At 44.4% G+C, this 21,110-nt stretch overlaps 1 protein-coding gene across 1 annotated transcript in view; it reads left to right on the top strand.

The window, feature by feature from the left end:
* LOC125945747 (uncharacterized) overlaps positions 1–11,381 on the top strand; it is a 13,970-nt gene extending 2,589 nt beyond the window's left edge. The window contains exons 2-6 of the mRNA XM_049668020.1: positions 571–794; positions 5,907–5,954; positions 6,085–6,120; positions 6,700–6,825; positions 10,947–11,381. Of these exons, the coding sequence (XP_049523977.1) occupies positions 571–794; positions 5,907–5,954; positions 6,085–6,120; positions 6,700–6,825; positions 10,947–11,381 (869 nt within the window). The remainder of the gene's footprint in view (positions 1–570; positions 795–5,906; positions 5,955–6,084; positions 6,121–6,699; positions 6,826–10,946) is intronic.
* The last annotated feature ends 9,729 nt before the right edge of the window (positions 11,382–21,110 follow it).

Raw genomic sequence — 21,110 nt, 5'->3', positions numbered from 1 at the left:
AAAAACTACTTTTCAATAGTTTATCAACACAGGCCAATAATCATTACTGTGAACGGGCCCTACGGAAACAGACGTGTATAATGGCATAATCACCCCCTAGTAAACCAATCCTCATCCTCACTCCTCATACCCCTATTTTTTTACTCTTCCCCTGGCCTCTGAGCAGTGTAGTAGACTCGATTATATTACAATAGGCCAACCTCTCTGCTTTGCTTGAATAAATTCTCCGCTGTCTTGATGTTCTGGTTTAAATTATTATGGATACACAAAAACAAAAAAGAAAGTCTTCTCGGAAACCTCTTCAGAGAATTTACGAATTTGTAAACATTTACCTGCACAACACCTATCTCTCAAGCCGACAGGGCGTCATTTAAGCAAGCGTCCTCGAAAGTTCTCTTTCATCTCAGGAAATAATTACACGTGCGCAGAGTGTGCATCTTTGGGCAGAGAAGTGTCACTAGCGGGAAGTTGTTTCAGAGCAATAACGGCGCTAGTACCTTTCAGCAGCTCGGCGGGGACACTTTCAGGTTAACGTGAGGCTGCTTCTAACTTTTGCACCTTCCATTATAGGGCAGATCACGAGTGCTCTGTTTGGAATCTGCAAGGCAGTAGGAAGCGTCATGGACACCGTGGACAACCTCAGCTTTGGAATTATTGGCTCCATCATTGATCCCGTGAAGTCGGCTCTCGCACTGCTTCCACTCCCAGACTGCTCGGCCAACAGCATAAAAGGAACAGTGAAGTGCGGTGATCGCATTAAAGTCAAGCTTCCCAGTTCCCTCAAAGTGAAGGAGGTACAGTGACGTCTCCATAGCGGAGATAAGAAATATTCTGTTTATTTTAGTGGATGAACTATTTTTAGCAACAAATTATTTGGACCTTATTATACGAAAGATAGTGAACATAGAAGCGCTATCAGTATACATTACTCTTTCGATTAAAATATTTGTGGTTTAGTCAACCAATTTCACGGTACATGTAGTTTGATTCGTAGTTTCATAGCTCGTCCACAGTGAAGTTGAAGTGCGTATTGTCAGCCGCCATCACTGCTGTCTCGAAAATTGCAAGTTGTTGTGGAACGAAATTGTGGCTTCATCTACCAATAGGCCGAAACAATGCGTACCTTGTTTGTCGCTACAGTTACAGGTGACATTGTCGTTCCGTTCTCGATAGTCTTCATGTATATTCTCTGACAGAGAGGAGAGTTCTCCTAAGCTCCGCCATTTTACCATCACCGTCTCGTTTATGTGTAAAGTCACTTCTCGTACTTGCTCGAATCAGGCTAACAATTTTTGCAAAAATATTAGGTGCCTGATCTTCATCGCTGTGATTAAAATGAGGCTCAGGTACCACTTGTTGATGTCCCAAATGAAATTCAGCTACTTGAAGACAGTCTTTGACGACAGTGAACTACATAACAAGTGCCACACAGAATAATGTCTTGGCACCAGTGGTATTTTCAGCCTGCAAATGGAATTCGCGCCACTGTTTCCCTTGGTCTGCTTCCCTGCTGTTGTCAGCGTATTTTTATTTATATTTAACACAGCAAGCATTTATTGCATTTTTATTTATATTACCACAACAAGCATTTGTTGCACGTTATTTATCGTGCAACAAATGCACGATAAATATAGACATATCAAGGGCGCTATAACGTAAAATGATTCCAAACTGCTTTGATTCCAATTTCTGAAATCAGCCTCCACAATTGGTCAAAACATTTTCGGGCCACTCCCAACTTCGCCTGTCTGTAGCGCGACGTCACGAAAACCGCCCTAGCTCCCCATCTGGTATAACGTGTACACACTGATTATCCATGATTAAACCGCACAAAAGAAAAAGAATCATTCCTGATTCGACGCCTTTTCAGCATTAGCCCTCCGCTATTGGTCCAATGTTTTCTGGCTACGCCCACTTCGCCTGTCTGTCACGTGACGTCACAAAACCGCGAAAACTCACCATGTCAAAGTGACGTGTACGCGAAAAAAACGCATTAATATGCCGAACAAAACTGAAAATTGTTCTGAATAGCCACAGACTGCCCCGTTCCGAAAGGAATAGAAGATGGCGGCCCGCCGATCGCTCAGGCCCTCGCTACTCGCATCTGCCGGTGAGCATGTATTTATTTGCGCATGATAAACCTTTTTGCGTGGTAGTAAAACGTTATCAAATCCTTTCGGCGTGCATACGACATCGCTCTGCCAACTCTTACTTGCTGAGGATCGTTTTAGCGGCATTGTTATCCTTCCGTTGCACGCCGCCGCGATTTTCGACCAGCCACCGCAAGCTAAGTAAGGCGAAGCGTACCAATCGGAGAAGCCGGCACTACCCTCTTCATGCGGTTATCTATTTTCACTGTGCTGGCTCGGCCCCATCGAAACCCTCTCCACTAGAGCATGCTCCTCGCCTCTTGTCAGCCAATTAGATAAGAAAAACCGCCGAGTTTAGACAATTTTATTGGTTTTGAAAGCGAACAAAGGTGACCTCCTATAAACGAGGAGAATGTTTGACTGGGTTGTTCAGACAACGCTGCGGGTCACCGCCCCATGCTTGCGTCGGTTGTTACGTAAATTTGACGTCAGGGGTTTGGAATCAAAGCAGTTTGGAATCATTTTACGTTATAGCGCCCCACGTTTGTGATTATTTCTATGTGCTGAATTAGACGGGGCAGTCTACAACAGAGCTAATTTTGTGCTTGTGCATCCGATAGAGACAAAAGAAACAGGGGCCGTTCTAATTTTGGTCCTTCACCGACGACAATATTATGTCACAAAAACACTACGAATTGAAAGGCAGGACCTCTGTGACATAATTCAATATGTCGAATAGTAATTTCGGCATTGATTTGTTGGTACCCTAAGCAACACACACAGCAGCACAACATGAGCAGAGCGGCTTTTGAGTGGGCTTTTCTACTGAATGTAAGAGTTCCAAGTGGTAGCGCTAGACAAATGGTTCGTTAGTGGCATGTAGAAAGCTCACGCTAAGTTGTGGTGTCCTCAGAAGCCTATGGAATCCCGAAAGCGCATTCAATTACTCGGGACTACTGAGTTCCTTCTTATTATTTTTAACAGATTAGCGCCAATGAAAAAATAACTACCTGCCATAGTTAATTCATTTTTAATAGACAGTTGTCTTTGCACGCTGTAGAAGAATTGGTAAATATGTATGAGTGTTGCTTTTGTGCGTTATACGTTGCGATTGTGTTCTTTATAAAGTACGCTGTCCCATTGTGCTAGGGAGAACACGATTCTGGCTTCAAAGTTGTGCTATAGTTTGGAACTTTGCAAAACGAAAACCTTGCATTGAATGGTCAAATTAACGCCTATACAGGCACGTTTACCCTTCCGGTAGAAAGATTATGATTTAGGAAGCTATTATTCTGTGTTTGGGGAATGCCTTTACTATTCAAGTAACATTTGGTATGCAGTAACTATGTAAGATTTTTGCGGCATATGACAGGGTAGCCTTGGAGTTGCTTTCCTGTAGTAACGCAGTGTGAATAAACATTTGATACAGAACACACGTTTGTTTACGACGCATGTGGGCTCATGAGAGGAGAGTATTCAGTAATAGCTTTATTGGTGGTTGGAACACTGAACTTAACGGTGGCCTCTCTTCTGATGACAGTCGGTTTTATCGCATTTTAATTCGATTGCACGAATTGCTAGGTCATATTTGCGTAAAACATTTCTCAATTATCATGAGATGGGGCCCGACTCCAGTTCGCGATTTCGGGTTGCCCTATTTTTACGGCATTGATGCTCTGGTTTGGTGCTTAAATATACAGTATTTACATCGTCCTTGAAAATTTCTCGTTTCTCCCAGTTTGGAAATTGTAAAAAAAAAACAAGCGTGCAGAAGCATATCTATTCGCACTGTTCGCACAAAAATATCTGAATTGTTTTTCGTTTGTCTGATTTTACTGCAACACTGTGTGTTTCTTATTGAATCTAAAGCTGCTCCTGCAGCGAGCTGAAGTCTGGGCTAATTAATTCGATAGATATCCAGGAATATACCAATCGAAGGAGTAGTTTCATCGTAACTCGCTTTTTACTGGTCAGAAAAGCGTCCGAAATTTGAACGTTTCCGAAGACTTCCATACTTCAAGATTCGCACGCAATTTGGAACGGGTTTTCGACCATAAACAATGGTACCGCTTGAGGAGATGTTGGACTAGGCACGTAGAACCTATTTCCTAGGGAAATTTTTGAAAGAAGGCCCCTGTATTTAGTTATGCGTGAAAAACGACGCTTTCCCATAAAAAACGCGGATGTTTATAGAGATGGCTGCTAGAGGTTGTGTTTGGCGATGTTCCTGGATGTACATAACATGTTAGAATGAAAAGCGTGTACAGCATAGCTGATTAACTCAAGCAGACAAAGTTAATGTATGTTGCTGCCTCGTTTCAAAGAGGATGCCAATAAATAATCATCATCACCTGTGATTCACCCAGTCAGACACGTAGTTAACGCACACCTTGCAGAAGCACTTGTCTTTAAAGTGGACGGAACCATCAACCAGACAGCTGTCGAGCTAAGCAAGATGCGTTTAGAGTATTGGTGGAAAAAAGCAGGGAAGAGATTGATACGACCAGATCCGTGGCAGGCATAAGCGGTACCAGGTAGATAGAGAAGTTTTTCGGAAGAGAAGAAAGATTAGGCAGATGTATACAAAAATGCTAGAATGAAAAGCATGTGTGAAATACCCGATTAACTCAACCACGCTAGCTGACTGTCCCTGCCCCGTTTCAAAGTGGATGGCAAAAACATCATCATCATACTAAGAATAATAATCATCATTGCCTAATTCCTCGTCTCACAAATGGAGGTGCTATTTGCAGAGGTACTATATTACAGCAATGCGAAGGAATGTTCCGATGCAGAGTAAAATAGCGGTGTGGTGCTTTTTGCAATAAACAATAGGCATCCTGGTAGCGAAAGGCAATGTGTCGCGTTCATTTGTTTGCGACTTATCATTTTAAACAATCATACTCAAGCAAAAGCGTTCGTTTCTGGTGAAAAAAATTTCAAGCTTGGCTAGATGCTTTTTGGCACATAACATATAAAAAGAGTAAACAGGAGGCCTACGTTGACAAGATTAATTATTTCATTGTTCTGGGTTTGTAAGCTTCATTGCTTTTTGTTCCATATGTTATAGTCTGTTAGCTGTCTCATAGCATCACGAGATTCTAGGTATGTGCGATACGGTGATGTAGCGTTTGTCAACCGTCCCAGCTGGCTTGTACAACAGACAGACAGACAGACAGACAGACAGACAGACAAACAGACAGACAGACAGACGGACGGACGGACGGACGGACGGACGGACGGACAGACAGACAGACAGACAGACGGACGGACGGACGGACGGACGGACGGACGGACGGACAGACAAAGTCTGTCTGTCTGTCTGACAAAGAACTGAGGAACTGCGTTGGGACGCCCCCTTTCAGGGGGAGTCGGTAGCAGTCGCGGGCCGCTCCCACGCAGGGACCGGAAGACCGTGACCCTCCGCCTTCTCGCAGGCCCTCTCGCAAGCCCTCTGGACAATCCGAAGTTGAACCGAGAGGTCGCCGCTATTAAAGGCTTCCTCCCAGTCCTTCCTCTTCGTTGTTAACTCTGTGTCGCGTAACGCAGGACATTGCCATAGCATATGAGCTAATGAGCAGTACGCCTCTCCACAGTCTGGACATTACAATATGAAGCTAACTAGTATGTCAGCAAAGAATAGCGCCAGTTATTTATAAAAGTTGAGATTGTGATTGTGTATGAAAATAAATATAAATAATAAAATAAAATAAAAAAGAGCGTAAGGCAAGGTGTAAAGCATATATACGTTTTTTACGCAATGTTCTCGCGCTGCTGCTGCATGGCGCACCGTATTTACAATTTTTCTATGTGCAGTGCTTCAAACACGTCAAGGGGACGTGCAACCTGATCAAGGCAGACAAGGTAAGAAGAGTACTGTATTGATTTTTTTTTTATTTTTGTCAAGACCATGGGCGTACATGGACTTCACACAAAATGTTTCTCCTTGATGCGGGCTTAGCCCAATACTTCATTCTCTTGTTTCGTGTTTCAGGGCCCCGCACTTGTGGACCTCTTTGAGACCATCAGCGTAAGAATAAAACTGCAGATTATGATTACCATGCCTTCCGTAAACTTCAAGCATTTTGAGAATACGAGGAATGAAGGAAACTATTGTAGGGCGTGCTGTGAATGGAAGTGCACAGAAGCATGCTATATTTCCTTATATAGACATAACGCTAAATATAAATGTACATTCTACCTCAGTTTGCCAGGCAACGAGTCCTGTTCTGTAAGAGCAGATATTGCGCAGCGCGTTACAAAAGCGTGTGTGGTAAAATAGCAAAATTTATACAGGCCAGCACCTCCTGCACCACGACAGTTTATCTTCGCCGCAATGCAATTTTTTTGCACCCTTTTTCTTACGGAGAACAATCAACTGTTCCTAAAATTAGCCCAACTTTATGTAGAAAGGGCGTACACAATATATTTGTTTTTCAATGACGCAGTATTTCCGTGATTGGCGTTTAAGCAAGTTCCAAAGAACCATACTTCATCTGAATACACATATACTATGAAGAATGCATTCCGAACCTTGTCTACTGGAAAACATTTGAAGGCAAGATAATCCACAGCTGTTTTTATTATTTAACATTCGACAATGGACCAGTGCCTTAGTGGGAAGGCATTCGACGCGACAACGCCAGAGGGTATCACCGACCTTGCCTGCGGCGTGATGACCGGATGGGCCAAGAACGCCAGGATCTTGGAAAGCCTTCAAGTCCTGCTGCCTTTCGTACGTTGCCAGACAATGAACTCATGTATAGTGAAATTTGTTGGCCTTCACATGCCCAAAACTAAGTGGAAGCATTACAAGATAACTAGAAATCCCAATTCTTCCACGTCTACTAGCCATGTTTGCTTTGGCGGAAAGCTTGGGAGTCTATTAGTGTTCTCTATCAATCAGGAAAGGTTCCCTGAACATTTTATTTATAGGTGCTATTTAAACGCCAGTCAACTAAAAGCAAAAGAAAGGCGGGCAGTAATACTAGGATGCTTCCCGATTACAAATACGCCTTTACTGGGGAAAACGGCATGAAGTTTAGTTTGAAAATAATTGGAAGCTCTAATATCGGCTTAATTTTTTGGCAAGGTGATCTTTTTTGAATTCGGTCGTGTGTAGCAGCTGAAGCGAAAAGCTTTCTGGGAAATGCTGCGGTTAGATCCACCCACCAGGCAGGGAAACAACTGCCGTGACATCTTCATGTACAAGGCATCTCAGCAGTAGTTTGGCGAATGGCAGGTAGACAGAATTTTCCATCGACATGGAATGTATTCATTGTGAAAATGCCCGAGGCCAAAGCCTGAATGGTAGCAATAATAATAAGGACACAACCCACCAATCAACATGTATAAATCACACGACATCTCGTGGTTAGAAAGTAATAAAATCTCGTTAGTCTTTAATAATTTCGCCTGAATCTGCTGAACTCGTAAACTCCAAGATATATTCGAAACACGTTTGCAGAATCGTCCGTGATACATTCGGCAAGACAAGTCTGGAGAAGCCGTGTCAACAGCATTGCCTCTGTAGTCTTGCTGGCATTTCATATTTAATGAAGTTTTGTAGCATGCGTTTGACGAGGCTGGCTTGAACCTGACAGGCTGAAATCAATGTCGCAACAACGATGGCGCACGTCCCAGAAGAACGCAATTCGCTGATATTACCAAGCTCGAGGCGTGCGCACACCATCCCTGCTGATGTCACGATGATGATAGTACTTGCTGCTTAACCGCCGAGTAGGGCTCAAAGAAACCTTAAGAATATTGCCAGTGCTAGCTCTATTGTGGGTCAGGCTTTTTAGCCCTAGCTCACCGAAGAAACGCAAGGAAAAAGACGTACATATTTTCTTTTTTTTCTTTTTGCTTCAATTTAGCAATGGCTCTACAAAATCTGAACTATTATACCTCAACTGGCCAAAGTTTGTTCCTTGTTAAAGTGCATTCTAGATTTCGCCACGCGCGGAACAGGCGCGCAATGTTTCGCCACTGTGCGCATATTGTAATGTTTTCTTATCGTCACCACTCTGCCAGTCAATATCAAGTATTAAGCAGGTTTTCCCCTCTCAAGGAAAATGATTAGCAAAACAGTTGCTTGAAAATATAGTCGCACTTTGCTTCGCTAAGGGGCAACGCCACCGACGTTTCCACAGAAACAGTTGTGAAGCAAAACATATCTTGAGAATAGTCTAATGGCGAGTAAATCACAAGCAAGAATTTAGCTAGGACCATGATACTTAGCGAGAAACTACTCATCTCATGAGTGTCGGGAGAAAAATCAATGACTTTTTGGCTAAGCGAGAAAATGGCTAGCTCTGGTTTATCGTCGTTCGCTGATCACATTCGTCTGGGCGCCCAGTCGGGGAAGGTCAACGGTCAAACTGAACTCGAGTTTTTGTCCACAAGAGTCATGTGTCATTTAGACGTTGCTTGTATTTATTAAAACTTGGCTACCGCGATTGGCTGACCCATGGTCTTTACAATTTGCTCAAGTGCATGAAGTGTTGTATGATTGCGGGTCGAGATGATGGAATGTCGGTGAGAGAAATCGAAGCTCTCCCAAGTGGGAAGATCTGTGCTCTAACAAAGCCGCGAATGAAAAAAAAAAAGAACTACAGCAGTCTGAGTTACAGTGAGAGGATGAAGAAAAGCATCGGGTAAGAATTGGAATGATTGCATAGACAGTTACTAACTGTAAGCTATTTTGGCCAGTCTACTGTGAAAACTATTCCTTGATTTCGATACTTGTTTGCTGCTGCATTGGGGTAGGTTTTGCAGCAAGGCTAAATTTTATGGGAGTTTTTGAAAAAGATCAATGAATATGAAATGAGAGTATTTCCTTCAAACTAATCCTAATATTTGCCGCCCGACAGAGGTTTCTAATTAGTGAGAAATATTATTACTAAAGTAAACATTTTCATTCATCTGACCCATAGCGCAGAGCTGCTCTACTCATCTCATGGTAAGCAGGTGAACTATAGGAAATCTTTAAAATATCATACAAACAACAGTAATTTGAGTTTTTGTTATTTTTCTATTTTCTGTTGGGCGGTGTAGCAAAGCATGTTAATTCAAGCGAAAAATTTTGCTCCTAAGCTACAATAATAAATTCACGCTCACTGTATGGCAGTAATAATCTGTCATTGCCACCCCTTATTAGTTTTACTGCTTTACTCATACCAGAGTCCTGCAATACTTTCTATGAAAAGCGTTGAAGGACCCTGGTCATACGAAGTTTCCGCTGCACTTACAACTTCAGGATTCATAATTCAATATGCGTATTCAACACAATCCAGCTAAACATTCTTATGCAAATTATACTGTAAAGATATAAACTATAATGATCTGTTATAATATTTACCATTCAGCATTACCCCTAAAAAGAATACAGGCACTTGATTTTGTACATTGTGCATAAGTATGTCAGCACAGAATAACAGGATGGAAGTAACACAACAATGTTAACCCCTATATGGCGAAAGCAAAACTGTCGTTTGGATTATTTCGAGCTTTCAGATCACGTTAGTAAAGTTAGATGGCATAACTTGACTTTAAGAAGACACTTTTAATGAGAAAATTTGGAGCCGGAGGTGAAAGGAGTGCGAATTGTAAAATTTATTTTTAAGTATAATGCAAAATTTATTTTAGTGTAACAAAAGCTCCCCAAGAAATAAAAGCATCTAAGGTGACCACAGGCTTGACATGCTGCGCGACAATGCGCTTAATGTGTAGGACATGAAAGAACAGCTCTCCTAACCGGGTTGCAGCCGCTAAAAAGACCATCAAAGAGAAGCAGGTATTGGCTTAGAAGTTTACTCCAGCGGTTCTTTTCGCGTGCGCTTGCGGAAGGGACAAACCCGGCTGGTCACGATAGCAGTGGACAGACTTAGAAGCCCAACCTCGTCGCTGCAGTAGTGCAAAGCGAAACTAAAGAGGAAGCTAACTTGAGCTGTCTTAGTAAATAACCATTCTTCAATATCGAGAAGGCCACTCCTGTCGTTGTAAGTGACTCGGTAAGCCAAAAAGACTCCAAAGCAAAAGGCGGGTGCATGGGACCATCCCATTGACGTTCTCCCACCGGCTCATGATCTCGTGTATTATCACACCTTCTGCTCGCGCCTAGTTAATTCATTTGCTCATAAAGATGATCCACTTTGTGTTCTAAAGGACCAAAAGGCTGAACTTTTAACGGCGCCACAGCTGTCCAAATACCAGAATATACATCGACATCCTTGACGACACATTGACGTATCGGCGCAAAGGTGTCGGCGCCCAATTAAAAAAAGGAAATACTACGGTGACCAAGTGTTTACTATATATAGTCAACAATACAGTGAATTTAACAAAAATAGAGATCTGAAAAATGCTTTTTCAGTGCACGCTGATTTGTGTTTGTCATCTATGTCCTTTTAAATTCTGAGTGGGAGTGCAGCAGGTTGAAGGCATTCTGCGTACTTGCTTGGAGTGCCCGACTGCTTTTTTTTCACATTTGGCAGACTTTTCTGTGCCGTGGTGAAATCACAGAATAACACTGGGGAAGATAAAAAGTGCCAAATTGGACGTTTAGTACAGTTTGGCACTGATTTATAATGGGTAGTTTTTGCGTTGAATTTGAGATTTGCGGTGTTTGTACACAATTGTTGGCTAATGACACAGTTAGACAGCAGAACATTATGCGCCTTGCACAACTGAGTGGCAACTAATATGGATTTAGTCGAATTCTCCGGTACTGGGCATATATATTTTTAAATTTTCGCTAGAATAATATGGCAGGCCAAATATATAGCAGAGCAGCAGGTCGATTGTATCATATGGCGGACATGATTTCTCCAAGAAAATCTTTTTGTTATTTTTCAGGCTTTACCAGGGCTCGGGATTGGAAGCAGCTCCAGTTCTAGCTCTACGGCATCTGAAGACAGCGAATCAAAAGGACTTGTTTCAAATGTGTTGGACTTAGTTACAGACCCGTTGTCAATACTGAAGCCCCACGGAGATTCTGACAGCGACAAGCCAAATGGTCTTGTTTCAAGTGTGCTAGACGTTGTTACTAATCCTTTGCAAGGCTTGGGCTCACAACAGGATGATTCTTCAGATGACAAGCCTAAAGGACTGGTATCTTCTGTTCTCGACGCCGTTACTAATCCTCTATCAGTGCTAGACATTCAACATGATGACTCTTCTGGAGATAACGAAAAACCTAAAGGACTGGTATCTTCCGTGCTCGACGTCATTACTAATCCTCTGTCAGTGCTAGACATTCAACGTCGCGAAGACTCTTCTGGAGATAACTAAAAACCGAAGGAACTAATTCGACTGCCCTGCATGCTCTCACACAATCTCATCAACATGATGCTCCCTCCAGAATGTTCGACGCTGTTATTAATCCATTGTCGAGATCAGATTCCCAATGAAACAACAATGCGGTATTTTCATCGCAGGATAAAGAGAAACCTAAAGGCCTAATTTGTGGTATGTTGGATGCTATCACAAGTCTTGTATTGTGGTAGGACACTGACATAGAACACGGTTCTGGATCCTCTTAAAAGATCGACAAGCCCCAACGCCTGCTTTCAACTGTTTTGGGAACTGGCTCAAAGCATGACGACAACTCAGAATCACAAGCTCAGCCAGAGAAAACTTCAAGGGATAAAAGTAATACGGACTTCTTTCAAACGTATTTGGAATTGTGGGTCGCTAGTCTTTACTCTGCTGAGATGCAAATCCATGGTAGCACGTTTTCGTTTTTCAGATATGTGGACAGGCTGACAAATGTAAACGCTAATACTTATGTATTCACACAATGCATTCGCATAATGTAATACTTATGTAAACGCAAATGTATTCGCGTATTACACTTCGCGCGACGTGTGCACTGATATCAATAATGTGCAGATCAATACACTTAACGTTTAGACAGCTTGACGCCTGCGGGTACATATTTTTTTCTTAGGCCGCACTAAATAGATGGTTTGACGCCGTTGATTTCCTCGTGCACAGGAAACACGTAGACTCAGTAAATTTATTGCTAATACGGCGATCTCTAAACAAGACGCACGTGCACAATACATCCTATTCAGAAGAAACGCACAGAACTTTTTATCCATCGTATATTTAATTTTACAAATTATTGTTGAATAGCTCTCTTATGCAGGATTCTCTATTAGTGTTCGCTTCATGAAACCGCCAGAGAAGTTTAGCAGGAAAACGTGATCACCACAATGTTTTCGTGCCTCAGTGGGTATGGAAAAGAGAATGCAATGTGTTCTTGAAGGGGGAAAATGGCTATGCTGAAGGCTTGATTGAACGGCCCGTAATACTTAAATGTTATGGAAGCGGTTTCAGTGTTTTTCAGCGTAGCTGTATACCTCTACCAGCCGAGGAAATTTTCATGTCGTTGGCGTAAGCAAAAAACGCCAGGCTAATTGAATACAAACAGAAAATCTCTTTTGAAATCAGCCATACAGCCTACCGCTCAGCACTCGTTTTCAAAAGAAAATTCACAAAACAAGCGTCAAAACCACACGATGGATGATAAGGCACGTGTGAACAATGGGAACACCCTCCGACGCATTCCGGTAAAGATTAGGTTTGCAGCTGCTTCGAAAGGGGTTGACGTTATTCAAAACCCGCGTGAGACCAGTGTCTCTGGTTTCACTCTTTCTTGAGCCACGTGTGTGAATTCAAGTGACGTCACAATGGGTAATCGTTGTGGGTGTCGTTTACAACGTTCCTTCTCCCGCGTGTGTTTCCCGGTAAAGATTCGGATTGCGTAAGCTACTCCGAGTGGAAAAGTACTCAACAGCATGGAAATCACGCAATGACGTCACCATGGCCTAGCAACTACTTCAGATCATTCCAGGCTACCATGGGTAGACCACGGAAAGTAAAGACGCCAGACGAACAGCGTGAATATAATGTCGTTGTGAAGTAATAAAGGGTGTGTTTAAGTACATTTCACTTGTCCCTGGTTTCACTCTTTGTAGAGCCACACCCGCCGCGGTGGCTCACTCAGCTAAGGCTGAGTGAGCTGCTGAACACGAGATCGCGGGATCGAATCCCGCCCGCGGCAGCCGCAGTTCGATGGAGGCAAAATGCAAAAACGCCCATGTGCCTGCGTTAAAGTGCACGTCAACAAACCCCAGGTGGTCAAAATAAATCCGGAGCCCTCTACTATGGCGTGCCTCATAATCAGAACTGGTTTTGGCCCGTGAAACCCCAGAAAGAAGAACTCTTTGTAGAGCCGCGTGTGTGAATTCAAGTGACGTCACAATGGGTAATCGTTGTGGGTGTCATTTACAGCTTTGCTGTCCAACCAAGTTCACAGCGTGGATCTGGAGTCACAGTTTTTTATATTTGTAGGATAACCCCTTGAAGCTATAGTTATAAAGACAGTTGTTTTCTTTATTCAGCTAAATTGAAGTACATATATTTATTAAATATACTTGGTGTGTCCCAGATTAGTGCTGGTGCTGAGAAAATTTCGGTTGAATTCCAGTCTAACGTCTTGAAGCACGTACCCTCATGCTATTATTAGTATTCTTCCCTCCAAAAATCTCCTAATGTTAACAATCATTCAGTGGCCGAAATTGGAAGGCATTTCTTTGTCATCTGGACATTCGGTACTGCTCCGTGATCTCTCAAACTTTATAAAATGAATAAGTGAAAGTGTTGTGCACTTCGCTACACCGCCCTATTGTGCCAAGTTTGATACATGACAAAGAAAACAGTACAATTACTGGTACTTTATATAGCTTCGCAAGAAACCACTTTCTCAATAGTTTACCAGACTGCTGATCGTCTCAAGATAAATCGTTTAGGAGTAAACACAGTAATATACTAAGCAAATTTCAATAAATTCGGAGAGACTGTATGATAATAGAAGTAACCCTTGCTGCTATTGCGTCATTAGGTGGGTTGTTTTCATCACAATTGTACACTACTCGTGAAAACAAACACTGTGATTCGTCTAGAACTACGATATGTACTTTTTGATATGAAAGCAAGAACCCGAGCGTATATTGCGATGATACATTATGCCAAACGCACAGTGTGATAACGAACGTTTTTCTACTCAAGCCACAAGAGAACCAACCACCTTAGCACTTGGTCATGTCTAAAAATGGTTTAAAGCACCATTTTGTTCTTCAGTGCGATGTCAACCACACATGTGTTAACTTCCACGCCAGCAGTTGATAAATATATCAATCCAAGATAATCACTTAGTTACCTCAGCCGCGGACAGGTCTTGGAAATAATTGCAGAAATTTTATCGTTCACACTGTGTGTTATTATAAAATATTTCAGAATACATAGTTTCTAATCAGAGCATCAGATTGTGGTTAATATGTCACAGGCTATGAGCATAAAAGAATAAATCTATGCATTGAACAGTACTATAAATGCTGAGCAGGTGCAACTGCCGTAACATATTCCGTCCTGTGCGCTAACGGACCAAGCGTCATCAAAACAAAGGAGTTTTTGATACATTACAGTAAAGGATCATGGCTCTTTCCGTTGTTGGAAACAAAGCAATGAGTGTGCCATTGTGGTCGCGGGTTTATTAAGCAAAGCATTTTATTTAAGTCTTGATACGTAAAAATGCACCGACAATTACGATACTCCTCTAATGCGAATTTGACCGCAACTCTATACACGTTTCCATTTCGAGATATCTTGGCTGGCGCGGAAATCTGTTTCGTGCGGCACGTTTCAAACGGAGCAAAGTTTGGTGCGACTGCCTCCCTAATCTGGAGATTGCGAGAGCCAGCGAGTGAGTGACGCGTGGGCGCGATTCACAGCAGCCGCCGCCGACAGACCTCCCAGACGACGCGTGCTACCCTGGCGACATATCGTAGCCATCGTCGCCGCACTACGCTTTTCTTCTCACCCTTTCGCCTTACTCTCCTCCGCTTTCCACCCCATGGTTCCGCTGTACCCTCATATCCACTTTCCTCATCGCGTCTTTCAGCCCCGCTGTGCTCTGCGTTTGCTCAGTTACGCCGAGGCGCAACGCCGACGCTCGCCGCCGGAACGGGCGCCTAGGAGCTGCGCACTAAAAGCGCTAGCGACAGAAAAAAGATGTCCAAAGTGACATCTTCAAGAGTTCGACGAAAGCTCGTCTGGTCAGGTAGCATGTTGGGTTAATGAAACATACGGTCACTGACCAAGTAAAAAAAGTGTTTTGACGTTTCGGAGCCTGTATAGGTTCCTTGTTCACAATGCAGCGGATGTAACATCGTTGTCCAGTTAAATATGCAGTATATGACGTAATGAACGGGCATAAACTTGAGGAATGTTTCCATATGTCCTGTTAACGGTATCTGCCGTCGTCTTTATCAGCAGAGATTCCAGCAGCACTCTCGTTGCCGGATTTTTCTTTTAGCCATGATTGCAGCATTTTCCCAAGCGATAGAGTGCTGACTCTTGTGCACATGCTCCGCCAGTGCGTTGTACACGTGGCGGTAATATTGAACATCGCGCTTGTGATCTTTCAGTCGTCGAATGAAATTTCCTGTTTCGCCAATATAACAGAAGTTGCAGTCTTGGCACGGGATCTTATAGATTACCCCCGGGAACTTTTCGTCTTGTAAGCGGTCCTTCACGTTGACAGCTTTGCTGCGGAGCTTGTTAGATGGCACATGCGCAACGCGTAAGTCATATTTTCAAAATATCCTTGAAAGCGCTTCGCTGATACCAGGTGTGTAGGGAATGCTGGCCCGTTTTGGATAAGCTCGTTTCTCGGGTGGGTGAGGATTCAGCGCCGGTTTTTCGATTCTGCGAACAAAAGCAGCCGAATAGCCGTTGTTTGAGAGTTCTTGGCGTACCGTAAGAAGTTCTCTTTGGAGTTCTTCTTGACTGGAGCATAAGTGGGTGGCCCGATGAATCAAAGACGACACGACAGAAGTCTTGTGCCCACTTGGGTGACAGGACGCAAAGTGGAGGTAGCGACCGGTATGGGTCATTTTCCGATAAACGGAAAAGGATAGGCCGCCGTCGGAACGACGTACGAGTACGTCGAGGAAAGGCAGCTTGCCGTTTTCTTCTAGCTCCAGGGTAAATTGTATGATCGGTTGTATGGAGTTGAGGCTTTGTAGCAACCGGTCAACGTCGTCTTTGTGCAGGATACAAAAGCAGTCGTCCACATAGCTCAGAAAAACTTTCGGTGCAGGTTTGAGCTCTGTCACAACTTCTTTCTCCAGTGTTTCCATTACAAGGTTTGCGGTTGTAACGGATATTGACGCTCCCACAGCAGTCCCCTGTGTCTGCTTGTATATTTTAGAGTTGTAAGTTAATTACGTGTTACTTAAACACAAATGAAGCAGATAACACAGCTTTGAAGGATCCAGGGGTGTCCGGTCAGCAAGGTTGGCGTCCTTGGAAAGGGCTTCTTTGTAGGTCTCGACGGCCAAGTCGATAGGAACACTCGTAAATAGGGAGGTTACGTCACACGACACCATCACATCGTCATCACTGAGATGAAGGTCACGCACAGTTTCCACGAATGGTGAAGCGTTATCAACGTGTGTTGTGGTGCGGCTGGTTAGGGGGCTGAGTACTTGGTGCAGATACCCAGATAGCTTGTAGAGCGGTGAACGAGTGAAGTCGACTATTGGCCGAAGAGGTACGCCTGTTTTGTGCACTTTCGGGAAACCGTAAATCGCAGGGGCTGAACCATTGGTGCACAATCACCGATAGTATAACTTCTTATGCTGGGGGCAGCCTGGCGGGAAAACAGTGGACAGCGTTTCTGCAGTTTGCTTTGAATACTGCTTGCGGGTTCCTGAGTTAATATGGAATACGTTCCTCCGTTTTCAAGCAAGTCAAGCATTTTTTTTTGTTGCATGCACTGCGGTCTAGTAATACCATGGCGTTGCCCTTACCTGCTGGGAGGACGACGACAGTTTTGTTGCTGCGTAGGGTACGGATCGCTTCTTTTTCCGCGGGTGAGAGGCCCATCGGCAGGTTGCGCTTCCGCCACGACGAGAGGATACCTATTGCTCGAGTATATGCTTCATCTTGTACTTCTCGCGGCAGTTCAGAAGCGGCTCGTTCAACAGCCCAGATCACCTTCTTTGGGTCAGAGGCAGCACTCGTGTTGTAGTTCAAGCCACGGTGTAGGACTGATAAATCTGCAGGACTTGGCTGGTAGCAGGATAAGTTAACAACCGCCTCCTTGACGTCATTTGGAACCTTCGGGCGTAGCCCTTCGAGTTTCCTGTCCTGAGAAGTATTGCACTTTCGTTCTCTTAGAGGAGCAGTGAAGTTTGCGTGCTTGATTGAGGAAACTCGCCTCCGAGAAGATGTTCCAACTTGCGCCGGGCAAGAAGATGTTCCAACAATGTTAGTCCCAATCATTTTTTCTTCTTCAAAGAGACTGTGCTCTGGCCATGGACCGGTCGAATTAGCAACCACATTGTCGAGTTTTAGGGAGTCATTTCTCGGCAATACCTTCTTTTAAGCGTTGACGAGACTAGACGTCTGGAGATCTTTATCTGCATCAGATTCTGCTGAAGTGTCTACTTTCATTGAGGTAACTACGTGGGTGTCACCAAGGCCCAATCTAGACAGCGTTGTTACAGGGTCCATTTCACGCTTTCGGGTCTCACTATTATCACATGAGAAGCTATCCAGAAGCATTGGGTCTGATCCAGTGACTTGTGTAACTAACAGAACATTTTGTTCCAAGCAGGGTAGCCCCCTTATAGCTATCGACCCTTTGACATCGTTTTCCTCACCTTCAGTAGCCGTGGACTCAAAACGCAATGCAGCAGCTTCATTGCTAGTATTGATTTGCACGTGCTTCTTCTTACACATCGATACTTCATGCAACTTTAACCGCAGTTGCACCACTACCTGTTCTTTCTCTTTCACCTCTTCTGTAAACAATTTTTCAGCAATTCGTTCTTCCTCGATTGCTATCAGCTCCTTCTGAACCCATCTTTTGAGTACCTCTCCCGTGAGTCCCAACCTGACTCCTATTTGGGTCAACTCAATTGACGTCATTCATACTGACGCAGGTACGAGTACTTGCTTTGCAATTACAATCTTTCATTTACAGCTGGCTTTCTCCTGTCGTAGCGGACGCCATTTTGTGATGAATTGGGTTCGAGTCTTATTTACCCGGCCGAGGTGTTGCCTCGGCGCAGAAAGAAGCAACGCCAGCTGCAAATTACAAACACAAAAACTACACTTTATATAAAGAAAACATCAAACAATACAGAGCAGGGACAGGACATTAATTCACTGAATCTCAACGTGAGTTGGCTGATGCTATGGTAACCAACTTAAAGTACAACCCTGGGCACGCATCAAACAGCGCGAGGTTCAGCACAACGCTCTCAAGCTGAACGCGGTGGACGTGAAGGCTATACAAAGTTCGGGTTCTGCTCACTCAAATCGTGAAAGAAAGTTCACCGGTGTTAAGTTCCTTCTCGAAATGGTCTGGCTGACGAAGGTATAGGAGCGACACTCACAGACGCTCGATGACGGCCGAGCCGTGCAGCTGTCTGGTCGTCGCAACGCCGCCCCTGCTCCGCAAACCAGGAGGCGCCACAGGTCGCCGAGAAAGCACTTTGCGTCTGGGTGGAGGCCTCTGTGAACCCGGGTCCAGGAGCCCGTCAAGCCCGTACCTCCGCCCCCCAGCAGCCTTCCTCGAACGGTCCCTGTTTAAGTCGTTCCCGGTAAACACGAAGCCATCGGGGAAACATCGATGCGGTTGGGTGAAGGCCTTGTACGCTCGGGTCCTTCTGGCCCTACGCACCTACACCTCCGCACCCCAGCAGCCATTCTCGAAGCGCCCCGCTGACGTGTCTTCCGTCCTTCTTCTTCTTCAGATTCCTTTTTTTTTCTTGCGCCGCTGGGCGCGCTTCTTCCAAAGTCACATGGCGCCAAAGTCACATGGCAAGTCGTCGTCGTCGTCTTCATTCCACACACAGGTCGCACGGCGCCGTAAATTCGCCACTCCTTGATTTGTCGATGACAACTAAGCGCACATCATGACAGTAATCTTGCAATATTACGGCGTAGTTGAGGGGATTGTCCTCCACCCTCATCAATTTCTGAAGCCCATGCGGCAGAAAAACGTGGTTGGTATGCGTTTTCTGCAAGGTGATCGTGGCCTGTGGTCCATACAACGTAGATTTCAGGCAGTTCTTGGCGCCTTGTTATTTCTTATAGACTCTTCACTGCTACGGCAGAGATTTGGCCTTTTTGTAGATTTCTACACGCCGTTTGCGAGTCGCTCAAGATGATAGCTGCGTCCTTCCATGTTGCGATGCCGAGGACGATGGCCACTTCCTCCGCCGTTTCTGGATTTCTGGCCGGTATTGTTGCAGCGAATAGCTCATTCTCTTGGTTATTGGCCGCGGTAATTGCGTATGCTCTTCTACGTGGGTACTTTGCCGCATCTGTATATCTCGTGTTGTGGCTTTTTCCGTATTTCTTGCTTAGCGCTCGCAATCTTGCTTGACTTCTGCTTTTGTGGAGTATTGCATGAATGTTGCGAGGTACTTTGAGGGACTGAGACAGAGTCTCGAAGAAGTGGCGGTAATCGGGCTTTCGCGTCTGAGTCTGCTATGAAGTTTTTTATGTAGGTTAGTTTGCTAAGTACCGCTCTGCCTGTCTGCATGAGCTTAAGGCGTTGCAGCTGGCTGCCCCTGTGCGCTTCACTCATTTTAACTAGGTGTCTTGGAGGCCAAGTTTGAGGAGTGTCGTGGTTGAGGTCCTACTGGGAAGTCCTAGTCCGCTCTTAATTGCTTTTCTGATGACGACGTTCAGCTTTTTAATTTCAGTTTTCTTGAGGAGTAGATACGGGTGCCATATGTGATCCGGATTATAAGGAGTGCTTGGTTTACTTGGATAGTTCCTTGTTCTTAAGTCCTCTTCTTTGGGCGGTTATGCGCCTAATGAGATGAGTTACTGGTGATATGGTCTTCTGAAGCATCGGACGTGTAGCGGCGCCAGAACCATCTTTATGTATTGTGAGACCAAGCAGGGAGCCAACTTGAGAGATATCGATTCCGTTGAGTGGGACATTGGGTTCTGGGGTAAAGTGGGCTGCAGGTCTTCCCCGGGTCCTTGCCTTGAATATAAGTACCTCGTTTTTGGAGGCACACTGCAGACGGCATTTTGAGAGTTACTGTTTTATCTGATCGATAGCCTCTTGGAGAACAGTTTATTGTTGGCCGGTTGTGAATGCTTTTGTCGATAACGCTATATCGTCGGCGTACGAGTATAATGCATGGCTTAAGCCTTCGATGTCAAGGAGTTGTTGCGGGAGCTTAATCATGGCGAGATTGAACAGCAAAGGTGAAATGACTGACCCTTTCATGGGTATTTCAAGTTTGTCGCTTCGGATGTTGCCGATACGCACCGTGACCGTGCGTATCGGCTACGGTGCGTATATATTTTATTAATGGTAGGTCCATATTTCTCAATTTGTGTCTTGGAGATTCTGGAGGATTGCTTTATGCTTCACATTATCGAAGGCTCCTTTTACATCTATTGCTAAAATAGACAACTTATTTTGGTGTTCTAGGTAGTCGAAGAGCTCTTCCTTGAGCTGTAGGAGCATATCTTGTGCATAGAGAAGCTATCGGAAGCCAAACATTGTGTCAAGCATGCGTCCTGAGTCTTCGAGGTATGTGGTGACGCGACCGTGAACTATGGATTCGAGGAGCTTTAGACACAGGAAGTAAGGGAGATGGGTCTTATCCTGCTGACTTGTAGTGGCTTCTTGGGTTTTGGTATTGTCACGTAGTAGTGACGGTAAAGAAAACAGTCGTAAAACTGTGTATGACGAACTGGTTGTTTATTGGGCGAACCTGTGCCCACAAAAGCAAGCTACACTCAAAGCACAACGATAGCGGCGAACACAGTCGGCGATCGTCGAAAATCTGATCAGCGGCGCGACGCGTCGGCTTTTATACCTGAGTCGTCGAAGGTTCCATATTAATCCCTGATGCCCGTGTGTCTTCCAGAAAGTTCTAGACAATTCGTGTCGGTAACACAATCAGATAACAT

This window comes from Dermacentor silvarum, chromosome 5 (genome assembly GCF_013339745.2).
Source record: "Dermacentor silvarum isolate Dsil-2018 chromosome 5, BIME_Dsil_1.4, whole genome shotgun sequence".
Lineage (NCBI taxonomy): Eukaryota > Metazoa > Arthropoda > Arachnida > Ixodida > Ixodidae > Dermacentor > Dermacentor silvarum.
This window is presented reverse-complemented; position numbering and strand designations above follow the sequence as displayed.